General features: G+C 52.0%; 7 protein-coding genes across 7 annotated transcripts; 2 read left to right on the top strand and 5 right to left on the bottom strand.

Annotated features, from left to right (window-relative positions):
* Positions 1–481: 481 nt before the first annotated feature.
* On the bottom strand, positions 482–3,574 carry BU24DRAFT_248896 (uncharacterized protein). The gene is made up of 4 exons (XM_033522353.1): positions 3,286–3,574; positions 2,376–3,226; positions 2,182–2,322; positions 482–2,133 (listed from the first exon to the last, which is right to left on the bottom strand). The coding sequence occupies exons 1-4, from the start codon at positions 3,343–3,345 to the stop codon at positions 624–626; spliced, it is 2,562 nt and encodes an 853-aa protein (XP_033382204.1). The 5' UTR covers positions 3,346–3,574; the 3' UTR covers positions 482–623.
* A 687-nt stretch (positions 3,575–4,261) lies between these two features.
* On the top strand, positions 4,262–6,196 carry BU24DRAFT_424896 (uncharacterized protein). Its single transcript, XM_033528613.1, has 3 exons — positions 4,262–4,715; positions 4,766–4,901; positions 4,957–6,196. Exons 1-3 carry the CDS (start codon positions 4,640–4,642, stop codon positions 5,879–5,881), a joined length of 1,137 nt encoding a protein of 378 aa, XP_033382203.1. The 5' UTR covers positions 4,262–4,639; the 3' UTR covers positions 5,882–6,196.
* BU24DRAFT_424895 (uncharacterized protein) lies at positions 6,077–7,194 on the bottom strand. Its single transcript, XM_033528612.1, has one exon. The coding sequence runs from the start codon at positions 7,021–7,023 to the stop codon at positions 6,388–6,390; it is 636 nt and encodes a 211-aa protein (XP_033382202.1). The 5' UTR covers positions 7,024–7,194; the 3' UTR covers positions 6,077–6,387.
* An 89-nt stretch (positions 7,195–7,283) lies between these two features.
* On the top strand, positions 7,284–10,403 carry BU24DRAFT_424894 (uncharacterized protein). The gene has a single exon (XM_033528611.1). The coding sequence runs from the start codon at positions 7,381–7,383 to the stop codon at positions 10,150–10,152; it is 2,772 nt and encodes a 923-aa protein (XP_033382201.1). The 5' UTR covers positions 7,284–7,380; the 3' UTR covers positions 10,153–10,403.
* BU24DRAFT_248834 (uncharacterized protein) lies at positions 10,176–13,413 on the bottom strand. The gene has a single exon (XM_033522352.1). The coding sequence runs from the start codon at positions 13,161–13,163 to the stop codon at positions 10,473–10,475; it is 2,691 nt and encodes an 896-aa protein (XP_033382200.1). The 5' UTR covers positions 13,164–13,413; the 3' UTR covers positions 10,176–10,472.
* On the bottom strand, positions 13,375–14,277 carry BU24DRAFT_452668 (uncharacterized protein). Its single transcript, XM_033531203.1, has 2 exons — positions 14,085–14,277; positions 13,375–14,028 (listed from the first exon to the last, which is right to left on the bottom strand). The coding sequence occupies exons 1-2, from the start codon at positions 14,103–14,105 to the stop codon at positions 13,714–13,716; spliced, it is 336 nt and encodes a 111-aa protein (XP_033382199.1). The 5' UTR covers positions 14,106–14,277; the 3' UTR covers positions 13,375–13,713.
* A 219-nt stretch (positions 14,278–14,496) lies between these two features.
* Positions 14,497–17,278, bottom strand: BU24DRAFT_424891 (uncharacterized protein). The gene is made up of 2 exons (XM_033528610.1): positions 15,491–17,278; positions 14,497–15,439 (listed from the first exon to the last, which is right to left on the bottom strand). Exons 1-2 carry the CDS (start codon positions 17,123–17,125, stop codon positions 14,675–14,677), a joined length of 2,400 nt encoding a protein of 799 aa, XP_033382198.1. The 5' UTR covers positions 17,126–17,278; the 3' UTR covers positions 14,497–14,674.
* Between the last annotated feature and the right edge of the window lie 50 nt (positions 17,279–17,328).

Here is a 17,328-nt window from a genome sequence, read left to right as displayed (position 1 = left end):
AAATACCATTTTTCTTGTTGAATACTGCCAACTTCTCTATCCATCGATTGGGCTTGCAATGTCAGCTCTACGTGAACCTGATCTTACCTAGTCACAGTCTATATGTGTAGTATATGAGGCATCACAGGAGCATGGGGTACATTAAGTCTCTTTTTGGAAATCTTGAAATTGGATACCTCGGATGTTTACAAGTACATGAAACATGAAAGGCTAGCTGGTCGAGAAGAGCGGAGGATAGGGAGACGGAATGTATTACTTTTTCCACCCACACACCGGCCGGGAACCCATTGAAGACGAAGACGCGTTCAGTACATACTCTCGCGCTGCCGCCGTAGCGCATTGCAGTCTACCACGACATAAACGACCATTTTTTCAAATGCAAAAGGTGTTCCCCAAATGCATGCCCTGAACACCCAACAAACGCCACCGTTCATAACCTGCATTCCACAGACCTCCGTCGTGAATGCATTTCAAAGGAAACAAGAAGAAGCACCGACGCAATGCAACCAGCCGCTGACTGGTGTCTAGAAGTCATAAAGCCATTAGGTAGTTTTTTTTAAGGAGGCAGACCAGCACCTGATTCCACTCGCGGTAGAGGATCCATGGGAACTCGAGCCGCCAGATTAGATGTTAGTGGGAAGTCGTGGACCTGTTGGAAATGCACTTTGTCCTGGAAGATTGAACTTAGGAGGCTGTGGTTGAGCCGGAGCTGGTGGTTTTGGCGGCAAGTGAGAAGGCGTACCCCACTTAGCGATACTGCTTTGAGTCGGGACTTGAGCCAGCGTGGGTTGTGAGAAGGTCGGCGTGGCCATCATTGCATTCTGGGAGTTGACCATGTAGGGTGCTTGCCCGGCTCCTGAGCTGTTGTTCATAGGCGCGGGGACGATGTTGTGTGTACTCATAGGGGAGCCGAAAGCCTGTTGGTGAACAGAGGGAGGGCTTGGCCCTGACATTGGTCCTGGCATCTGGTTGGCAGGGGGCATTTGATAATTCCCAAAATTGTTCATTCCCTGATTCATCATGCCGGGCATGTTTTGCTGCATTTGATAGGGAACGGACCTGCCACCAGGGATGAATGCTTGACTCTGGGGATTGAACTGTTGACGATTGAAACTGCCCGGAAGGGGGTGTTGATTTCTATTCGGCTTGCCATTGTATGCTGACGGAGGATATTGCCCATAGGCATAATGATTAGGATGCCCCTGCATCGGAGCCGACAGAGGGCGGTTTCCAGAAGGTCCATTTGGAGTGAAAGGCGCTTGGCTCATCTGGTAGGTAGGCTGCTGGTTGGGCTGGGTCCATCCTGGATTCATAGGCATCGCTTGCTGGAAATTATCTTGGTAGGGTGCCATGGGGGCGGTTGACATTTTCGGAGTTACCTGAGAAGGCATGCCAGCCGATTGAAACGATTGCATACCGCGTTGAAAGTCATTTGATAGGTCGTAGACGTTCTGGTTGGAGCCATAATTAGAGTAGTTCATTGGCCCGTTTGCCTGTGGGTATTGTTGGCCTTGCCAGCCATAGGAATTTTGTGCCTCTTGTGGTACCATGACCGGGTACCCAGAGTTGAAGTTGGGAGGGGGTGAGGTAGCCGCGTTCATGCCATTATATTGCTGATTTTGCATCCCTCCTGGATACCCAGGATAGTACATGCTCTGGTCGTTCTCAAAACCGGAGACTTGGTACGGAGGATAATAGGCATTGTACCGTGAGCGTGCCTCGAAATCATCGTCGTAACTGCGTTGCTTCTTGCTCTTCTTCTTTCCAGAAGCCGAACTCGACCTTGAAGCATCCTTTTCTTCGCCACTTGCTGCGTCATTCGCGTCGCTCTCCGCGTTTTCGACGCTTCCAAAGATACGCTCTCGTGCTTCTCGATATCTAGCTTCGCGCTCCTCTCTCGTCATGGTTGATTTGTCTTTACTTTCTGTGCCGTTCGCCTCGTTGTTATCGCCTTCACTGCCGCTACCTCCGCCGACTTCGGATGTGGTCTTCGAAGGACCCTCCGAGTTTGCAGTGGTATTGGTACCAGATTTCGCGCCATCCTCGCGGCGCATGATCTTGCGTGCTGGGAGGTCTACTGGAGGAGTACTCGTATTCTTAGAAGAGACAGGGAGTCCTGAAAGTGGAGGGGGTCTGCCATAGAGTCAGTGGGCTTCTTGAACAAGGTGAGGTAGTTATTACATCCGACAATATGGAGTCCTTGTAATTTTCACGCCAGTCATGGTGTTGTCGACTACATGGCCAAGTAGATAATAATCTGCCAGTCGGTGTGCAAGCATCCTATAAAACGTGTTACAGTTGGGTAAGGACAACTCGTTTTCACTGCTCTACGTTAGTCTAACGATTGATGGATAAGGACGTGACTATCGGCTTACCGAGAGTCCTTGACAAAGTCAATAAAATCTTGCTCGAGCTTGAGGACGAAGAGTCGGTCTCTCGGGGATTCGAGGGCTTCGATCAGCTTCTCATCCGGTGTTGCTTGCACGCTGTGTGTTCCTGCAACATTGGGCATACCATTGCCTAGCGGCTGAGAAATTGGTCTATTTCCACCATTCTGGGATTGGGTAGGATCATAAAGGCTGTGTGTGCCGTTCGCATTCAAGTTCGGAAAGCGTCCTGGGGGAGCACCTCGCTGTGGCAATGGTCCCATTACTGCAATTTCGTGCAGCTGGTCCCGGAACGCTCGAGCAACACCACTATCGGACCCAACGCGCGAACCAGCAGCTACCGAGTCGGGAGGGGATGTGATGTCCTCTTCCTCAACTGCTCTAAGACTGGCACTGTCGTCGGGACGTAGGGATTCCTTCTCGTCCATGGCAAATGTAGTAGTGGATGCAACGCTCTTGCCATCAAGGCTTGAAGGTTTCGCCGAGCCATCAGACGATGACAATTGGGTAGAATTGTCTTCCGTAGCGAGCGACTTGCCTACAATGATAGGCGCACGTGGTTTTTCCACTTCATCGTCCTTGGAGCCTGGTTGTGAGGGGCCTTGTTGCTTAGGCCCTTTTTCCCAGTGCCCATTACGGGACACAACGCCAGCAGATTTGTTCGCAATGGTATTGACTTGTTCCTTCTCTGTGCGCGTTATGGGAGGGTTTGCGCTATCTGGGGAAGCATTTGCGGGTGTCTGTGAGGAGACGATTGGTGGTGAGCTCGCAACTACAGGTGCTGTGGTCATGGGGATATTTTCTTTGGGAGTATGGGGCTTGTACGAAGAAGCAGCAACCTTACGGAGCATGAGTAAGAAGATTCATGGCAAGTCGCAACTGGAGAGTACAAACTTACCTTGGCAAAAGAAGGTTTAGCCTTTTGAGGCTCGTAGGGTATCGTGGTTGTAGAAGCCATCGCTGAATCAAAGCTCCCAGACGCAGTTGCTAAGGCAATCGGTGGTAGCACAATAGGGATTGACCCAGGATATGGTGTTTTTGGCTCGAGCTTCTGCGCAAGAAACCGAACGACAGGCAAAAGCAAAGCTGCGTATTAAGATCTTGCAGTGAGGACGGCACTGTGGTGCTTGAGGAGGTCGAGTAAGTCACCAAGAGCGCACGCCGGAAAGCCGCAGACTTTTTGAGGCCGTGTCCCAGCCAAAGGAAGGAATTAATTCAAGCAAAGATGGGGGATATTTCAAGAAATGGGGTGCTCAAGGAAAGTCGAAGATGGCAGAGCCGCAGTGCTGGACATTGTGGAGTGTCGACATTCGCACGAGGTGGGGTTGCGGGGCTGGGAAGGGATCGAATATGCGAGGGCAGGTGAAGAAGTGGATATATACCTTAGGTGCAAGGTCTGGTTATGAACGGGCGTGTGGCCTATATTGGAGGCGGTGGAGCTGCAAGAGCAGTAGCAGCAACAATGACCGTGATAGTAGCGGCAGCGGCCAAGGGCACGCCAAAGGCGAGGCGCACAAAAGGTAGTGACGTCCTAACCCAGTAAAAAAGAGGCCAGCGCTGACGAAAAGCAGCAGCAGGTCCTTTTTTATATTTTGTACTCAACCGCAACGGGGAGAGGAGGGAAAAGGGTTGTCGAAGTGGAGGTTGAGGTGGAGGTGGAGGTAAAAGTGAAAAGAGGGTTGCTCCTCTGAATGGAGAGCGGTAGAGACGAGTAGAGAGAGGTTGGAGGAGTGCGATGGATCATTTAGGCTTGGCTTTGGTAGGTGGGCGGCCCTCAGTTGACGTTGGACGGGCCGACCTTTTTTCCCTTCCTTGGACTTTACGTATGTACCAGAGACTAGAGAGTAGCCCCAGACTATGGAAGCTTCTATCACGTGCTTATTCATTTTCATTACATTTCCCTACCTTGCCCTAGTTAGTTACCTAGTTATTACTTCTACGATTACCAAAAGGATCAATCATTCATTAACAATTAAATCAATTTCCCCCGCCTGGTTTCCTAGGACTCGCCCCCGATAAACCACCTCGCCAACTCCTTATTACCCGCCACATATCTTCTTCATTCGCTCGGTTCAACGACCTTTCTTTTTTCCTCCCTTTGGCTACACTGGGGCGCACTATCTCTCCCTCCAGATTCAGGTTCGGGTTCAGGTTCAGCTCCAACAAACCTATCAACCATCCTGTCCATTCTCGCGTACCAGAATCAATAGCATCGCCATCAGCTCGACCTCAGCTACGAGTTACAGCTTAGAATGTACCGCGGCCCATCTCGCGGCGGTCGCTCCAGGGCAACGCCCACGACCCTCTGCCAGAAATGTCTTCAACGAGATATGTCTCCGTTTCCCTTTCCCCCCAACTGCGTTGCTGACAGTAAATACGGCATTACAGCTATGAGTGCAAAGCCACGACACAAGAACGGCCCTACAAAGCGCGACCATCTCGAACACAGCAACTCTTGAATCCTAGCCTGAAGCCTAAGCTGACGACCGAGGTGCCAAATGATTTGCTTCGCAAGTAAGCACGAATTCTGTTCTTGTCATTCCTAGCACTGTACTAATGCTATTCTTAGAAAAGGTGTCGCCGACGAGCTATTGGCAAAGAAAGAGCAGGAGCGTGGAAGACGGGCGAGCCGCGACGGGGACAAGGCACGGAGGATTCGGTCGCGATCCTATTCCTCGGACTCAGTCTCCACAATATCTACATCACGTTCTCTTTCACGATCGAGATCGCCACAACAAGCAGAGCGCAACAGAAAATCCACACATCATGACGGGGCCAACGCACGGAAACGGAGCAGGAGGTCGGTGTCCTCGGATTATCACTCTTCTGACAGTGTCAAGCACAAATCCGACCGTCACACGCGGCGGCGCTTGAGCTCTTTCAGCCCAGAGCAGAGAGGTCGACGGGGCAGATCACGGTCCAGCCGAATGTCGCACGACCACGAGATCACAAAAGATGCATCGCGAAGGAACCCCCGCAGCAGAAGTGGTAGTAGAGGGCGAAGGCGCAACAGGGCTCGAAGCAGAGATCATGGGCACCACAATCGACGACCTGTTAGACAGCTATCTTCCAGATCGCGTTCGAGAAGCTCGAACCGTATGGACACTTCTGATGATCGTGAGAAGGGTTCGTCAGCCAGGCGTACTTCCGAGTCTCGATCACAGATAGGAAAGACTAGAAACGATGATGGGAAAAGTGGGTTGAGGGAACAGTCTGCGTCCATGGGCGACCGAAGCCCTAGCCCCTACTCTCGAAGAGCTGCTCGAGGATCACCAAAGCCTAATTCTCGGAGGGGCCCACCCCGCTCTCCAAGCCCTCATAGGATTCAGAATGGTCGACGCGACACGAGGCACCAGCGACCCAATTTTGTCGGCTCTGCGGCCAATAATGCAAGCAGAGATTTTGAGACGCAAGGTCCTCCACCTCCCCAGCGAGAGCGAAGCCTGAGTCCCTATAGCAAACGCCTGGCTTTGACTCGGGCCATGCAGGCCTGATGCTAGCAGCATGAAGCTTTACGCCTTTCGGTTCAAACTAGAATACGAAGAGCGCCGGGCGATGACGTCCATACTATTATCTCACTTGAGACTCGGAGTTCGTAATATTTCTCGCAAAGCAGTTCTGCGACGTAGCATTCGGAGACTAATGCGAGTACATCACCACTATCACTGGCCACATCGGCATTGACAGGATAAATGTATTAGAATATTGGATTAGGGCTAGGTATTGGTGCACAACTTTTGGATTGGAGTTTGATGGCAACCTTAGCATAGTAGCTGAACTTTAATACCCAAACATTGATATCCCGCTTCTGTATTACCTCAACCCTTTGCTCTCCCCCATGGGTATCCGCGCCTCTCTAGGCTTCTTTTCATGAGCGCAGCGTGAAGTATAATCCTGATAGGGCGCACGACACTCAGTATGGCTCTTGTACGGCGACAGGCTGTGTAAATGTACACGGGACTGGCTAATGGTGTAATTTCCTCATCGCACTGCGACCGACTCAGCTCCCATCGTCCTCGTCCCCTCGTTTCCGCTCCGCCTCCTCTTCTTGCTCTTTCAAATGCATGGCTTCCACAAGCTCACTGCCCTCCATGCCCACCTCCTGACGCTCATCATCCCCGTCCACCCTTTGCCCCGACCTCGCCTTCTTCTGCCCCTCCACGCGCTCTCTCACAAGCTTCGCAATGGCATTCTCCGTCCACACATCCACACTCTCCAACTTCTTCTCCAAGTCGCGCTTCAAATCCCAATTCGGCCTCTTCGGCTGCAACTTAAACAGGTCCAACGGCTGATCTTCCTTCGCCTCCTTCGCCTGCGCTTCCTTCGACGAAAGCGCTATCTGCGCCGCCTTGTACTCTAACGTCTGCGTGGGGTCGCCGATGGGTCCTGATTCGAACGCGAGGCGCACGTTTCGCGTCGTGGGGTCGAAGTTGCGGCCGCTCAGGAATACCTCTGTCACTGGGCGTTCTGACGGCTCTTCTTCTGCTTCTGTCCGCACGAGGGCTGTGGAGGGGTCGGGGCTGTCATTGTGAGAGTCGTCTTCGGTGGGCGCTTGTTTCCTCTTCAGGGACTTGAGCTGTGCGAGGCGGGCTTTGCGGTCGTTGGAAGCGGCCGCGAGGGCTTCGTGTGAAGGCATGGCTTTGTGATGTCGCGGTGTGGTTTGGTACCGCTGATGACCGAGTATTGCGAAACGATTGGATTGCCAAGCAATGTATTCGAGGTTCCAGGAATAGTTGTTGGAAATTGATCTGTGTTTGGAGAAGTTTGGAAGTTGGAGAAGGCGAGACGTCGCGTAGAGGATGCGAGAACGCAGGCTAGGATTCTCTAGTCCTGCAGACATTTGCGGAGAAAAGCTCGGTGGTGAGCTGCCGCCGCCAAGATTTCAACATCAACGAAATTTCAGAAACGCCTACAATAGAACCATCAACGACCATCCCCTTCCACCATCTAAGAACAATATGGTCCGATAACCGCCTCGATATTGTCGCCGTAGATGCCCTCTGTCCGCCTGCCCGATGCCAGGTGTCGAGCCTACGCAGACCTACCGGTTCTTCCTTTCCTCGCGCCGAGTGCTTTCCACGAGTCTCCTTTTCTGGGGACAAAGCCGCTATGCAATGGACGGCCACATACACCTAGGGTGAATAATGAGAACGAGAAATATGTACAAAATCAGAAGCAGTCGGGAAGAAAGTATGGGCTCCATGGAAAGGTTTTCACGGCCTCCAAGCACGGTGTCGTAGGGTCGAGTCAACGACCTATCGCACCATCATTCAATTGGAGATGGGACAGCATTCCATGCTCAACTGGCTTTCTACTTCCACAAACCCAGCACAGAGAATATTCCTCAGCTTCAGGCGCAAACGCTCAAGAAGTTTCCAGCGAGGCACCTCCCGAATCAATAGGGACATCGTTGAATCTGAACCCCTCCGAGCTCGGTGAGCCCAACACGATTGCAAGGCTCCCAGCTGCCATAAAAAATGTTCAGTCAAAGCGCAGTACTGTATCCAGGGTTACATACATTGAGCATCGGGTTTCTCGAAAACGACCCACAACACCTCGTCCTAGCATCCGTCAAACGACGCAGAGACTAGTCAACTTCCAGAATCACGTTGGGAAAAGTAGCAATCTACATCTCGTAGATAAACGCCGGGAAATACCAATCCAAAAGCTACTTCGGGATATCAAGATCTTTGAATCATATGCTCCAGACGCCCGACGTACTAGACTGCTCCAAAGGAGTAGATACCGGGCTCTTACGCGCCAATTGTGGACTTACCAACGAAAAGCTCCGGAAATTCTTACCTTGTCAAGTGACACGACTCCACATGATGAGGCAATCGTTATCAGAGCCTTCACGGCTCTGGATCGAAAGATCTACCCTTCCTTAGAACGGAGAAGTCACAAGATCGTGATTCGATACCCCTCCGAAATCGGCACTTGGCTTCGACAACTTCAGAATGGAATCCCCCATGGAAGACATAACGAGGAGCAGATGCTGAAGAATTGGGGAGAACTCGGCGAAGCAGAGCGAGATCAAAGATGGCACCACTTACTCCTATACCTCCTCAGCAAGGATCCAGACAGCGCCCTCCAATTCATACGAGTCCTGCTACGCGAGCCTCACGTTCGGAACTGGAATGCAGTTATTGTCGCCGACGCTCTGGAGCACCTAGCGAGGCTGTACAGAAACAGAGAGTCTCTGGGATTGGTCCTCAATTACTCCTTATACCTCGTGCCAACACTCCACGCTTTCATTCGAGATGGATCCGCCAACATGCTTAGTGTGTGCTCGCAAGACTTGCTATACAATGCCGCAAAGCTAGCAGCCGCATCCGAACTGAAAGCCTTGTACGATCTGTTGATAGAGAAGAACTATCATATGGGCTTCAACACACGCCTGCAGTATGCTCATTCGTTTACCATTTGCAGCGAGCACGATCATGCCATGAAATGTCTCGCCGGAGCTATCGAGAAGAAAGATGTATCCGAACTAAGCAGAAGACTTATGCACAGCAAGCGCTGCGTCAGAATCTGCGCTTTGGTGCTCCGTAAATGTGTCCAGGGTGGTAAGAACTACCACCTGATGAACCAAATAGTCGCGAAGCTTCTCGATCTCGGTATCGAGCTTGATGTACATCTCTACAACGTCATCATGAGCAATGCTATGGAGGCTGCAGACCCTGATACCGCATTCCAAGTATTTGGAGCCTTAGGGAAGACAAACCTAGAACCGGACAAGTTCACTTATTCTATCCTTCTCCATGGTTGCACCATGTCCAACAATACCGCCAATCACCCTGACTTCGTGGAGACTTGCAAGCTGAAGGCGCAGGAGCTGGGGGATCCATGGCTAGCAACTGACTGCCTCTACAACCTCTACGTTCGACACCAAGATTCAAGTATTCAGGAAATAAGCTCGGTTCTCACGCACCTATACGCACAGCTTTTCGACACGAGGCCCCTTAGTCCTTTTGGCATCTTCAGCACAGAACAAGCAGGATCTCCAGCAGCTCCAGCAGAACAAGCGCCCTTCGGCCTTGAACCTACCTCTATCGCACTATACCTGATGCTGCAGATCGAGATCCGAAAGGCGCAGTCCCTAGGCACGACACACGTCTGGCGCCTCATGGAATACTTCATCCGCCTCGTAACCGAAGACCAAGTCCCCCAGCTCACCCAACTCGCCAAGGACACGCGCATCTGGAACGCCTTCCTGTACGCCTTCTGCAAAGAGCAGCAATTCGAAAGCGCCTCGCAGCTCATCTCCAAGATGGCGAAGGGCCACATCCCCGGCGTGCCCGCCCCGGACGTCTTCACCTGGAACATCTTCATGCAGGCCTTCTTCAGGACGCGCCAGTTCCGCGCCGCGGAACGCATCTTCGAGATGATGAAGGCGAGAGGCGTCGAGCCGGACCAGTACACGTACGGTGTCATGCTGAGGGGATATGCCAGTGCCCAGCACGTGGAGAGGCTCGGACAGATTCTGCCGCATGTGAACGACGGGCCCTTGCCGGACAGTCTCGTGCGGGCGCTGATGAAAGTGGTCGATCGGGCGAAGTTGGAAATGGAACTCGAGAAGGCGGAGAAGATCACGCAGAGTAGGAAGCAAGCTCAGGTCGAAGCTGAGCAGGAAGAGATGGCGCGGCGTTGGGATGCATCGGTTCCTACTCCTCCCGCGGAGCAGAGGATGAGCCTGTCTGCCTCGAGCAATTGGGCGAATCGATTGCAGTCTCCGAACGTTTTACGTCGTAATACATCTTCGTGATGCCAACTGAGACTGGCATCAGGAGAATCATTCTTAGCGTGTACAATTTCACAAATATTGCGCTTCCCTTCTCACGAGCTTTGTAACATTACTACTTCAATCCAAGTAAAACATTTGAGCGCATCATGTATCATAATAGATACGGGCTTTGCTACACACGTATAGCTACATACCGTACTTACTTCAAGGCAAATAAAATCGTCATGGCCTACGTATAAAAACCCAGCCACCCAACCAACTAGCAAAAATTCAAGTCATGTAATCATTCAGTGCCGTGCTTCCAATCCGCCCGCAAGGCGAGTGGAATAACCCTCCAACTTTCACACTAACGGGTCATTGAAATCGAAGTCCATGTCCTCAAACCCCTCCTCGTCGTCATCCAACAACGCATCCATCTCCTCCATCCTCGCCGACTTCAATCCATATCTGCTCTCCTCACCCGTGGCACCCAATCGAAAAGCCCCCTCCCTCTCACTTGCACTCAGTCCAATCTCCTTATCCACATACGCTGCCCATCCTTCCCAAACCGCACCTCTATTTCCCGCCAAGCCCCTTCCTGATGCCCTCCATCTCTTCGTAAGCTCACCCTCTCTATCCTTCGAACTCGTCATCAAGCCCGCCGCCTGGACAAGCCTGTCATACGCCAATCTATGAGCGTCCACTCCGTTATTCCCCGCGGCGCCGGGAAAGCTATTCCTCGAATACGTCTCCAGCACCGTGCAGTCCCCGTTCCTCACACGACGGAGCAGCACGGTGTTGATCTGCGCGGGAAGGAACATGGCGTGGGAGAGTCGGATTTCGCCGGTTGGCTCGAAGAAGTGGCCGAGCATGACGGCGTCGGTTCGCTCGGGCACCACGACGATCTTGCGGGTTTGCATCACTTTGGGGAAGTAGACGAGGATGGGGATGGATTTGGAGAAGGGGGACGAGAGGCGCGCGGTCTGGGGCGTGGAGGTTCTCCGTGCGAATGCTGCGGCGATGGTGCGAGCGGTTGTGGGGGGAGGAGGCGCGAGGTTGAGGGGCGCGGGTGGTGTGCGGTTTATGCCGGGTCTATTAAGGCCTATGCCTAGTGGAGGGTGCGTAGCTGGTGGGTTGATATTGATAGATGGCGGAGGGAAACTCATTCCTGGTGCGTGTACGTTTGTACCCAGTGGGTCTTGTTGGACGATACCAGCTGAAGGGTGTACGATAGGATGTTGAGGTGTCATATGGTGATGTTGCATTTGGGGTTGCGGCTGTTGATGCCAGGCTTGATGGGTGTGACCGAACATATTAGCTTGTACATTGTTAGCATTATTGAAGGCTGCAAATTGTTGGGCTGCCGAAGCATATGCTGATATGAACGGTATTGTCGCCGAGTTGAAGCCAGCCGATAGAGGAGGTGGGATTTGAGGACCGGCGGTGGCAGGAATTGATGGATTAGGCGGAAATGGAGGTGGTTGATGTAGGGCCGAGTTGAAGGCCAGGTGCTGATTGTGCGCATTCAGCATTGCCTGTAGATTTGCTCCTGCTGCTTGGTGGTAGGATGAGATGGCGTTGTAAATCAGTTGATGACTGTTCGTTGGCACGGGATTCTGTTGCTGAAACCCCACGGGCAATGTGTTGTTTGCAAAGGACACATTGCCAGCGCCGACGTTGTTATTGTAATTGTTTTCGTCCCGTTCCATGGGATCAATGTCATCCCCTTCGTACTCGTAGTCGGTGGAGCTTTGATCGTCATCAGAACCATATGCATACATGCTGCTGTCGTCACCCATAGCGCGATCGGGCATTTGGGGGCGTGCGTGCACAAAAGCAGCAGACTTGAGTCGTCCAAGTAGATGATTCGGAACCGACTTGATGGCATGCTCGAACCATTCAGATTTCTTCTCTTTTGCCGCATTTGTAGCAGGTAAGTGGGATCCATGCATCGCCGTTGGAAGAATCAACGGAGGAGGAACGTTCCTTGTACCGCCCCCTCCTTCGACAGCCAATTCCAATTCATTTTCATGAGCTTCCTCGGCTTCAGTGGCAAGTCGGTTGCTAATTTCCGTCTCCGTACACTTCTCATACACCATCCTTGTATATTTGTTATGGGAATAATATGGCTCTTCGTTAATCAAACGTTCGAGTCCACGGGCGCCGTCTTGCTTTAACTTTGAAGTGTCCTTAGGGTGGAGTTCTTGCCCACGAACAAAATTCCGAGCCTGTTCCACGGTTATACCCGCCTTGTAGAGGAGATGGAGTGCTGTCATTCGGGACCTGTGGCACATGGCAAAGTAGTAATTCCGCTTGACGCGCGACCTGGGCAGGTTGAAAAGCGGCCTGACTAGGCCTGGACTGTCAGTGCCCACCCGCAGGCCGTACTTGACTTCACGATATCGAAGACGCTCGCTCTCTTCAGCCCAATCTTCAAGGTCATTCCGTCCCGACTCTTGCCCATCGCCGTTGTTTCGACTGGTGCCGCCACCTTTTTGCTGTGGAATCTCCACAGGATGGCGTTCGAAATCCCACAAGTTTGGTATCTCGTCTCGGATCGCACACTGCAGTGCGTAGCCATCTCCTTCATAGGTGTCAATCCAGCGGTAGAGGAACTCGATGTAGTTCGGCAGCATCGAAGCGTGGCACTGGACGATGTCCAACAAGATCCGAAGCAAATCCTCCTCCTGGATGAGATCATTAGAGAGAAGCCGTTGGGCCCCAAAAGTAGGAGACAGTTTGGTAGGTGAGTCAAGTCGCATTTTCTTGGTCCTGTCTGACAGTCCTGGGGTGTTTGCGTTCGGATGCCCGACTTTCCACTGGACTACCCACGTCCACAGTTCTCGTTCGATCTTTCTGGAGATCCGATCCGTGAAGTCCTGCGTGAGTGCTAAGAATACGCATGTAGGTGCATCCATCTTATACACTATGATGTTATCCGAACAATCTTCGTAAGGGACGAGCCCTGGGAACGGCGCCACATCGCCTTTGACATCTTGTAGCCTCAGGTACTTATCCTGGAAGAGGTCGAGCACTTTGCCGTGATATGCCATGATGTCGGAGATTTGCGCCGAGCTTCAGTGAAGTGTGAAATGATTTGCGAAGCTTGCGGTTGAAGTCACCTCGAGCTTACGACGCTGTATTTGTTGCAGCAGCGGTTGGTTGGAGACGTCGGCGCGTCGCTAGGCAACGTTACTGTTTTGGTAAGATCAAGAACAATAGGAACGCGCAGACACAATAGCCGTCAATAAGATAACAATAGCAGTCTGGTGCATGGGCCTCTCACCTCCAGGCGGTCAACAGAGGAGGAATCGGCTGGTAAGTAGAAAATAGGCAAAGTGAGAACGAGAAAAGAAATACTTAATCGTTAACTTTGTTGACTGAAATTCTGTTTCCACCATACAATACAGCCCAGCGGTACAATGTGAATACAGTATGTCTATACAATTCTCGCACCAATACAAATGGAAAACCTCCAAAGTCTAATATGCTAGCAAGAAGGGTATACTCATCACTTCTTTTCATCGCCTGGTCGATCAAACAGCATCGGCGTATTTCACACTTCCACCAGACACCTCCATCAGAAAGGCACGCAACTTCACCCTACTTGTTATCTTTCATTCTGTTAACAACCCCACCAATCCTATCCTCAACGTCCTCTCTCACCCTCCTCCAGTCGGTGTTGTAGACTCTCCTCACAACGCCCTCGAGCTCCCTATTCCATCGGTCCTTGGCCATCTCTGTCACACCCACAGGCGCTTCCCTTGATGTCGGTTCCGGTGCCGGGGGTTGTGGCTCGATCACGCTTGTGAGTACGGAGCGTTGCTGGCGGAGGAGGGCTGCTTGCGTCGCGCGGTTCTGCTGGTGGAGGGCCACTGTGAGATAGAGGACGGCGGAGGTGAGAGTGAAGCCTCCGAGCTGTGAGTGGTCAGTGGACACGATCGTAGATGGAGAGGAAGAGGGCTAGGTCATACGAAGCCTGTTGTGAAGCCCATGATAGGCAAAATTGATAATAAACAGTCGCCGGTCAGGTATACTAGGCGACTGATGAATAAGGCCAATGGCAAAGATAGTGCAATTTGGAATTGGGACTTGCTTCAAGGCAATGACAAGGCGCGCAAAGGATTATGCAGTGCTCAGACGTAGAGGACGCTGGCGATAATTGACATCAACTTGAGGTGAGGTCAGCTTTGAGGCATGCGACGATCAAGTTACTAGGGAGTGGGGCCGCCGGACGGATGGGATACGGAGCGAGCGCCACCCAATCAGGTAAGTTTATGACCATAGTTAGGGCAAGAACCAACGTACACAAAAGTCAACACGCCCTTCCTTTCATCAAAACACATCAGACAAGTCTTCACAGATGATCGTGTTTGGATCTTCTAGTAAGGTTCTAAAATCAATTTGTGGTTTATATTTTTGTAGGCTTGTGCCTATATATCGCTATGCATTTGTACAACATGAAGGAACTTCTTAACCATGGGAGCCGACAACAATGCTCAAACATCATCGGGGTATCTCATCTGAAAATTACGTCGTCGAAAACCACCAATCAAACCTCCCATTACATCATCGATATCGCAACTGCGATCACCAATGCGAACGCTGCAACGCTAACGCGAATGCTACCAGCGGAGTTGGGCTTACCAGACTGCCCTGGCTTCTGGCTCGTAGGCGTAGACTTGGGGAGATCTTCGTCCTTGACCTCGCCAGTTCCGAAAGGCTTGAAGCCTCCGCTGATGCTGGACTCGTGCTTGGTAGAGCCCTCGACACACTTCTTGTCGTCGTTGAAGGCATCCCAGGTCTGGGCCCAGAGGCCACTTGGGTCGACCCAGGTCTTCGCGGTGTAGAAGATCTTGCAGTCAGCTGCTTCGTACACAAACTCGAGCGGGGTGCCTGTGTCGTCTCCCTTGCGGAGATGCTCCTTAACCTGCACACGATTGCGCTCATCACCGGCGCGGATCAGAACTTGCTCGAGCTCGGCAAGATCCTTGACCTTGGTGTTGTTCAAGTTGTTCTCATAGTTGGCAGTTGCGGAGTACGCGATCAACCTTTTGGCGCGGTCAGGGAATTGCCCGGCGATAGAGACCTGGCCACCCTTGCTGCCAGCAACACCCTGCATAGGCTTGTTCTCGGGGCGACCACCGACAACGACAGTCTTGACGCCAGCAAGGTTCTTCATGTTCTCTGCGAAGGCAGCGCATGCAGAACCGCAGAGTCCATCAGTAAGCATGACGATGTTCTTGGCCTCGAATGGGGGGTTCTGAGAGCTGTCGTTGAAGAAGTTGAAGCCAGGAGACAAGAGAACGTTGGTCTCAACGTTGTCCAACTGTGACGAGTTAGCTTGGTATGTTACTTATTGGATGGGAGAATAACTTACGCTCCATTGCATCAGGGTAGTGAAAGAGTCGCCGTTCAGCTCAACGGGGCCGTTGAAGTCGTCCCAGCTCTTGAAGTACTCGCCCTTACCAGTCTTGTACACCCAGTAGGCCCAGAAGTAGAACGATTGTGCGAAAAGGTCCTTGGTGTACTCACTGCCCTTGTTCTCGTCGATGATCTTAGAAACGGCATCACCAATTCCAAGGAACTGCTCTTGCGCACGCCAGTATTGACCAGAGTAGGGAGTATCCTTGGGGAAGAGCTGCTTGAAGAGATCGAGGTAAAGCTGGATCATGCCTCCGCCGTTCTCGCGCAAGTCGATAACAAGCTTCGTCTTCTTCTCTTGCTTGGCCTGGGCCAAGAATTCAGCCACAGTAGCCTGGAACTCCTCTCCGTTGGTGTCTTCTTCGGGGCTGAAAGAAATGACCTTCAAGACGGCAACATCCTGATACCCTTGGCCTTCGAGGAAGTAACCTGCGACGACCTCGCTTGTATCCTCAACGATAGGCTCGGGGTAGGTCTCAGGGATGGTTTGGCGCTTGCGGAGGTGCTGGGGAGTGCGGATCTTTCCGGTGTGAACAGGACGATCGTCCAACTTTTGAGCAACGGGAGCTTCGAAGCTGGTGGTGTTCTTATCGTTCGAGAACTGGTTGCCGACGACATCTCCAGTGAAGTTACCTTGGCAGAAGACATCGAACAGCGAAGCTCCATCAAGGACGTCATACCAGTAAGAAGTCTCGTTGAAATCGCCCCGTGCGTAGGCAGAAGCTGTACCAAAACGAGCGTAGTTCTGGAAGGTTGCACTGCTGCCGTTCTTAAACTTGATCTCGGTCTCGGCCCCGTGATAGTTGGCCTGGACCTCGAAAGCACCGTAAGACTCGCCACCGCTTGGGGTGAAAACGTTTGCCATACGGGCATCAAGATCAAGATATTGCTCCAGGTTGGCGACCGACTCTAGGTACTGCCAAGCATCTTGTCCGTTGATCTGCTCGATCTCGGAGAACTTAGTGGCATCGGAGGAGGCCATGGCGAGAGCATCAGATTCGGTGTAAAGTTTTGGGAGCTTGATACCGTCCTCAGAGATGGCCATGACACCAACGCCTCGCCAGAAACGGAACATACGCGTAATATCGGGGCGGTAGTTGAAATGGAAGTTACCGCTCCTGATTGTGATATTTTGGATAGCCATTTGAACTGCATACTCGCTCTCGAACTTGTCGAGGTTGGACTTGATGTTGTCTAGCTCCTTCTCGATGTCGAGAGCTCCATTAGACCATGTGTCAGGCGTCTTCTTCAACCAGCCTCCATCAGACTGCCATTCCCAAAGGATCTTGAGTTCATCGAGGAGCTTCGAGTCGCCATCCTTGTCGACTGGGACCGAGTTCAAACAATTGTGAACAAGCTCGGCAGGAAATCTCCTGTCACCGTCCAAAACGAGTTCTGCGAGCTGCGCGCAAGGCTCTCCAGGGTTGCTTGTTGGTGTGGGGATGGACAACGTCTCTGTCGAGAATGGTGCTTCCGAGGTCCTGGAGGGTGCGGTCTCGATTGGGGCGGAAACAGATCTCAATGAGGCCGTGGTCTCGAACTGAGCAGAGGCAACAGAGGCCAGCAACAGGGCCGAAAGTACGAATGCCATGATTAAAAACCGCTTCTCAATTGCACCAAGAGATTGGCGCTTAGTAAATGGTAGATCTTTCCTCCAACACTATAGGTAAACAACGTCGAAATTACCTAATACGAGATGGTGAAGAACAGAAAAAAGAGATCGCGGAGAAAGGCAAAGACAGAGCTGAACCTATGGGGTTATTATGCCTGCCGGTAGAGACCACAGGGCTGAGA

This window comes from Aaosphaeria arxii, assembly GCF_010015735.1.
Source record: "Aaosphaeria arxii CBS 175.79 unplaced genomic scaffold BU24scaffold_6, whole genome shotgun sequence".
Classification (NCBI taxonomy): domain Eukaryota; kingdom Fungi; phylum Ascomycota; class Dothideomycetes; order Pleosporales; genus Aaosphaeria; species Aaosphaeria arxii.
The sequence above is the reverse complement of the archived record's forward strand: the minus strand, read 5'-3'. Positions and strand labels throughout refer to the sequence as shown.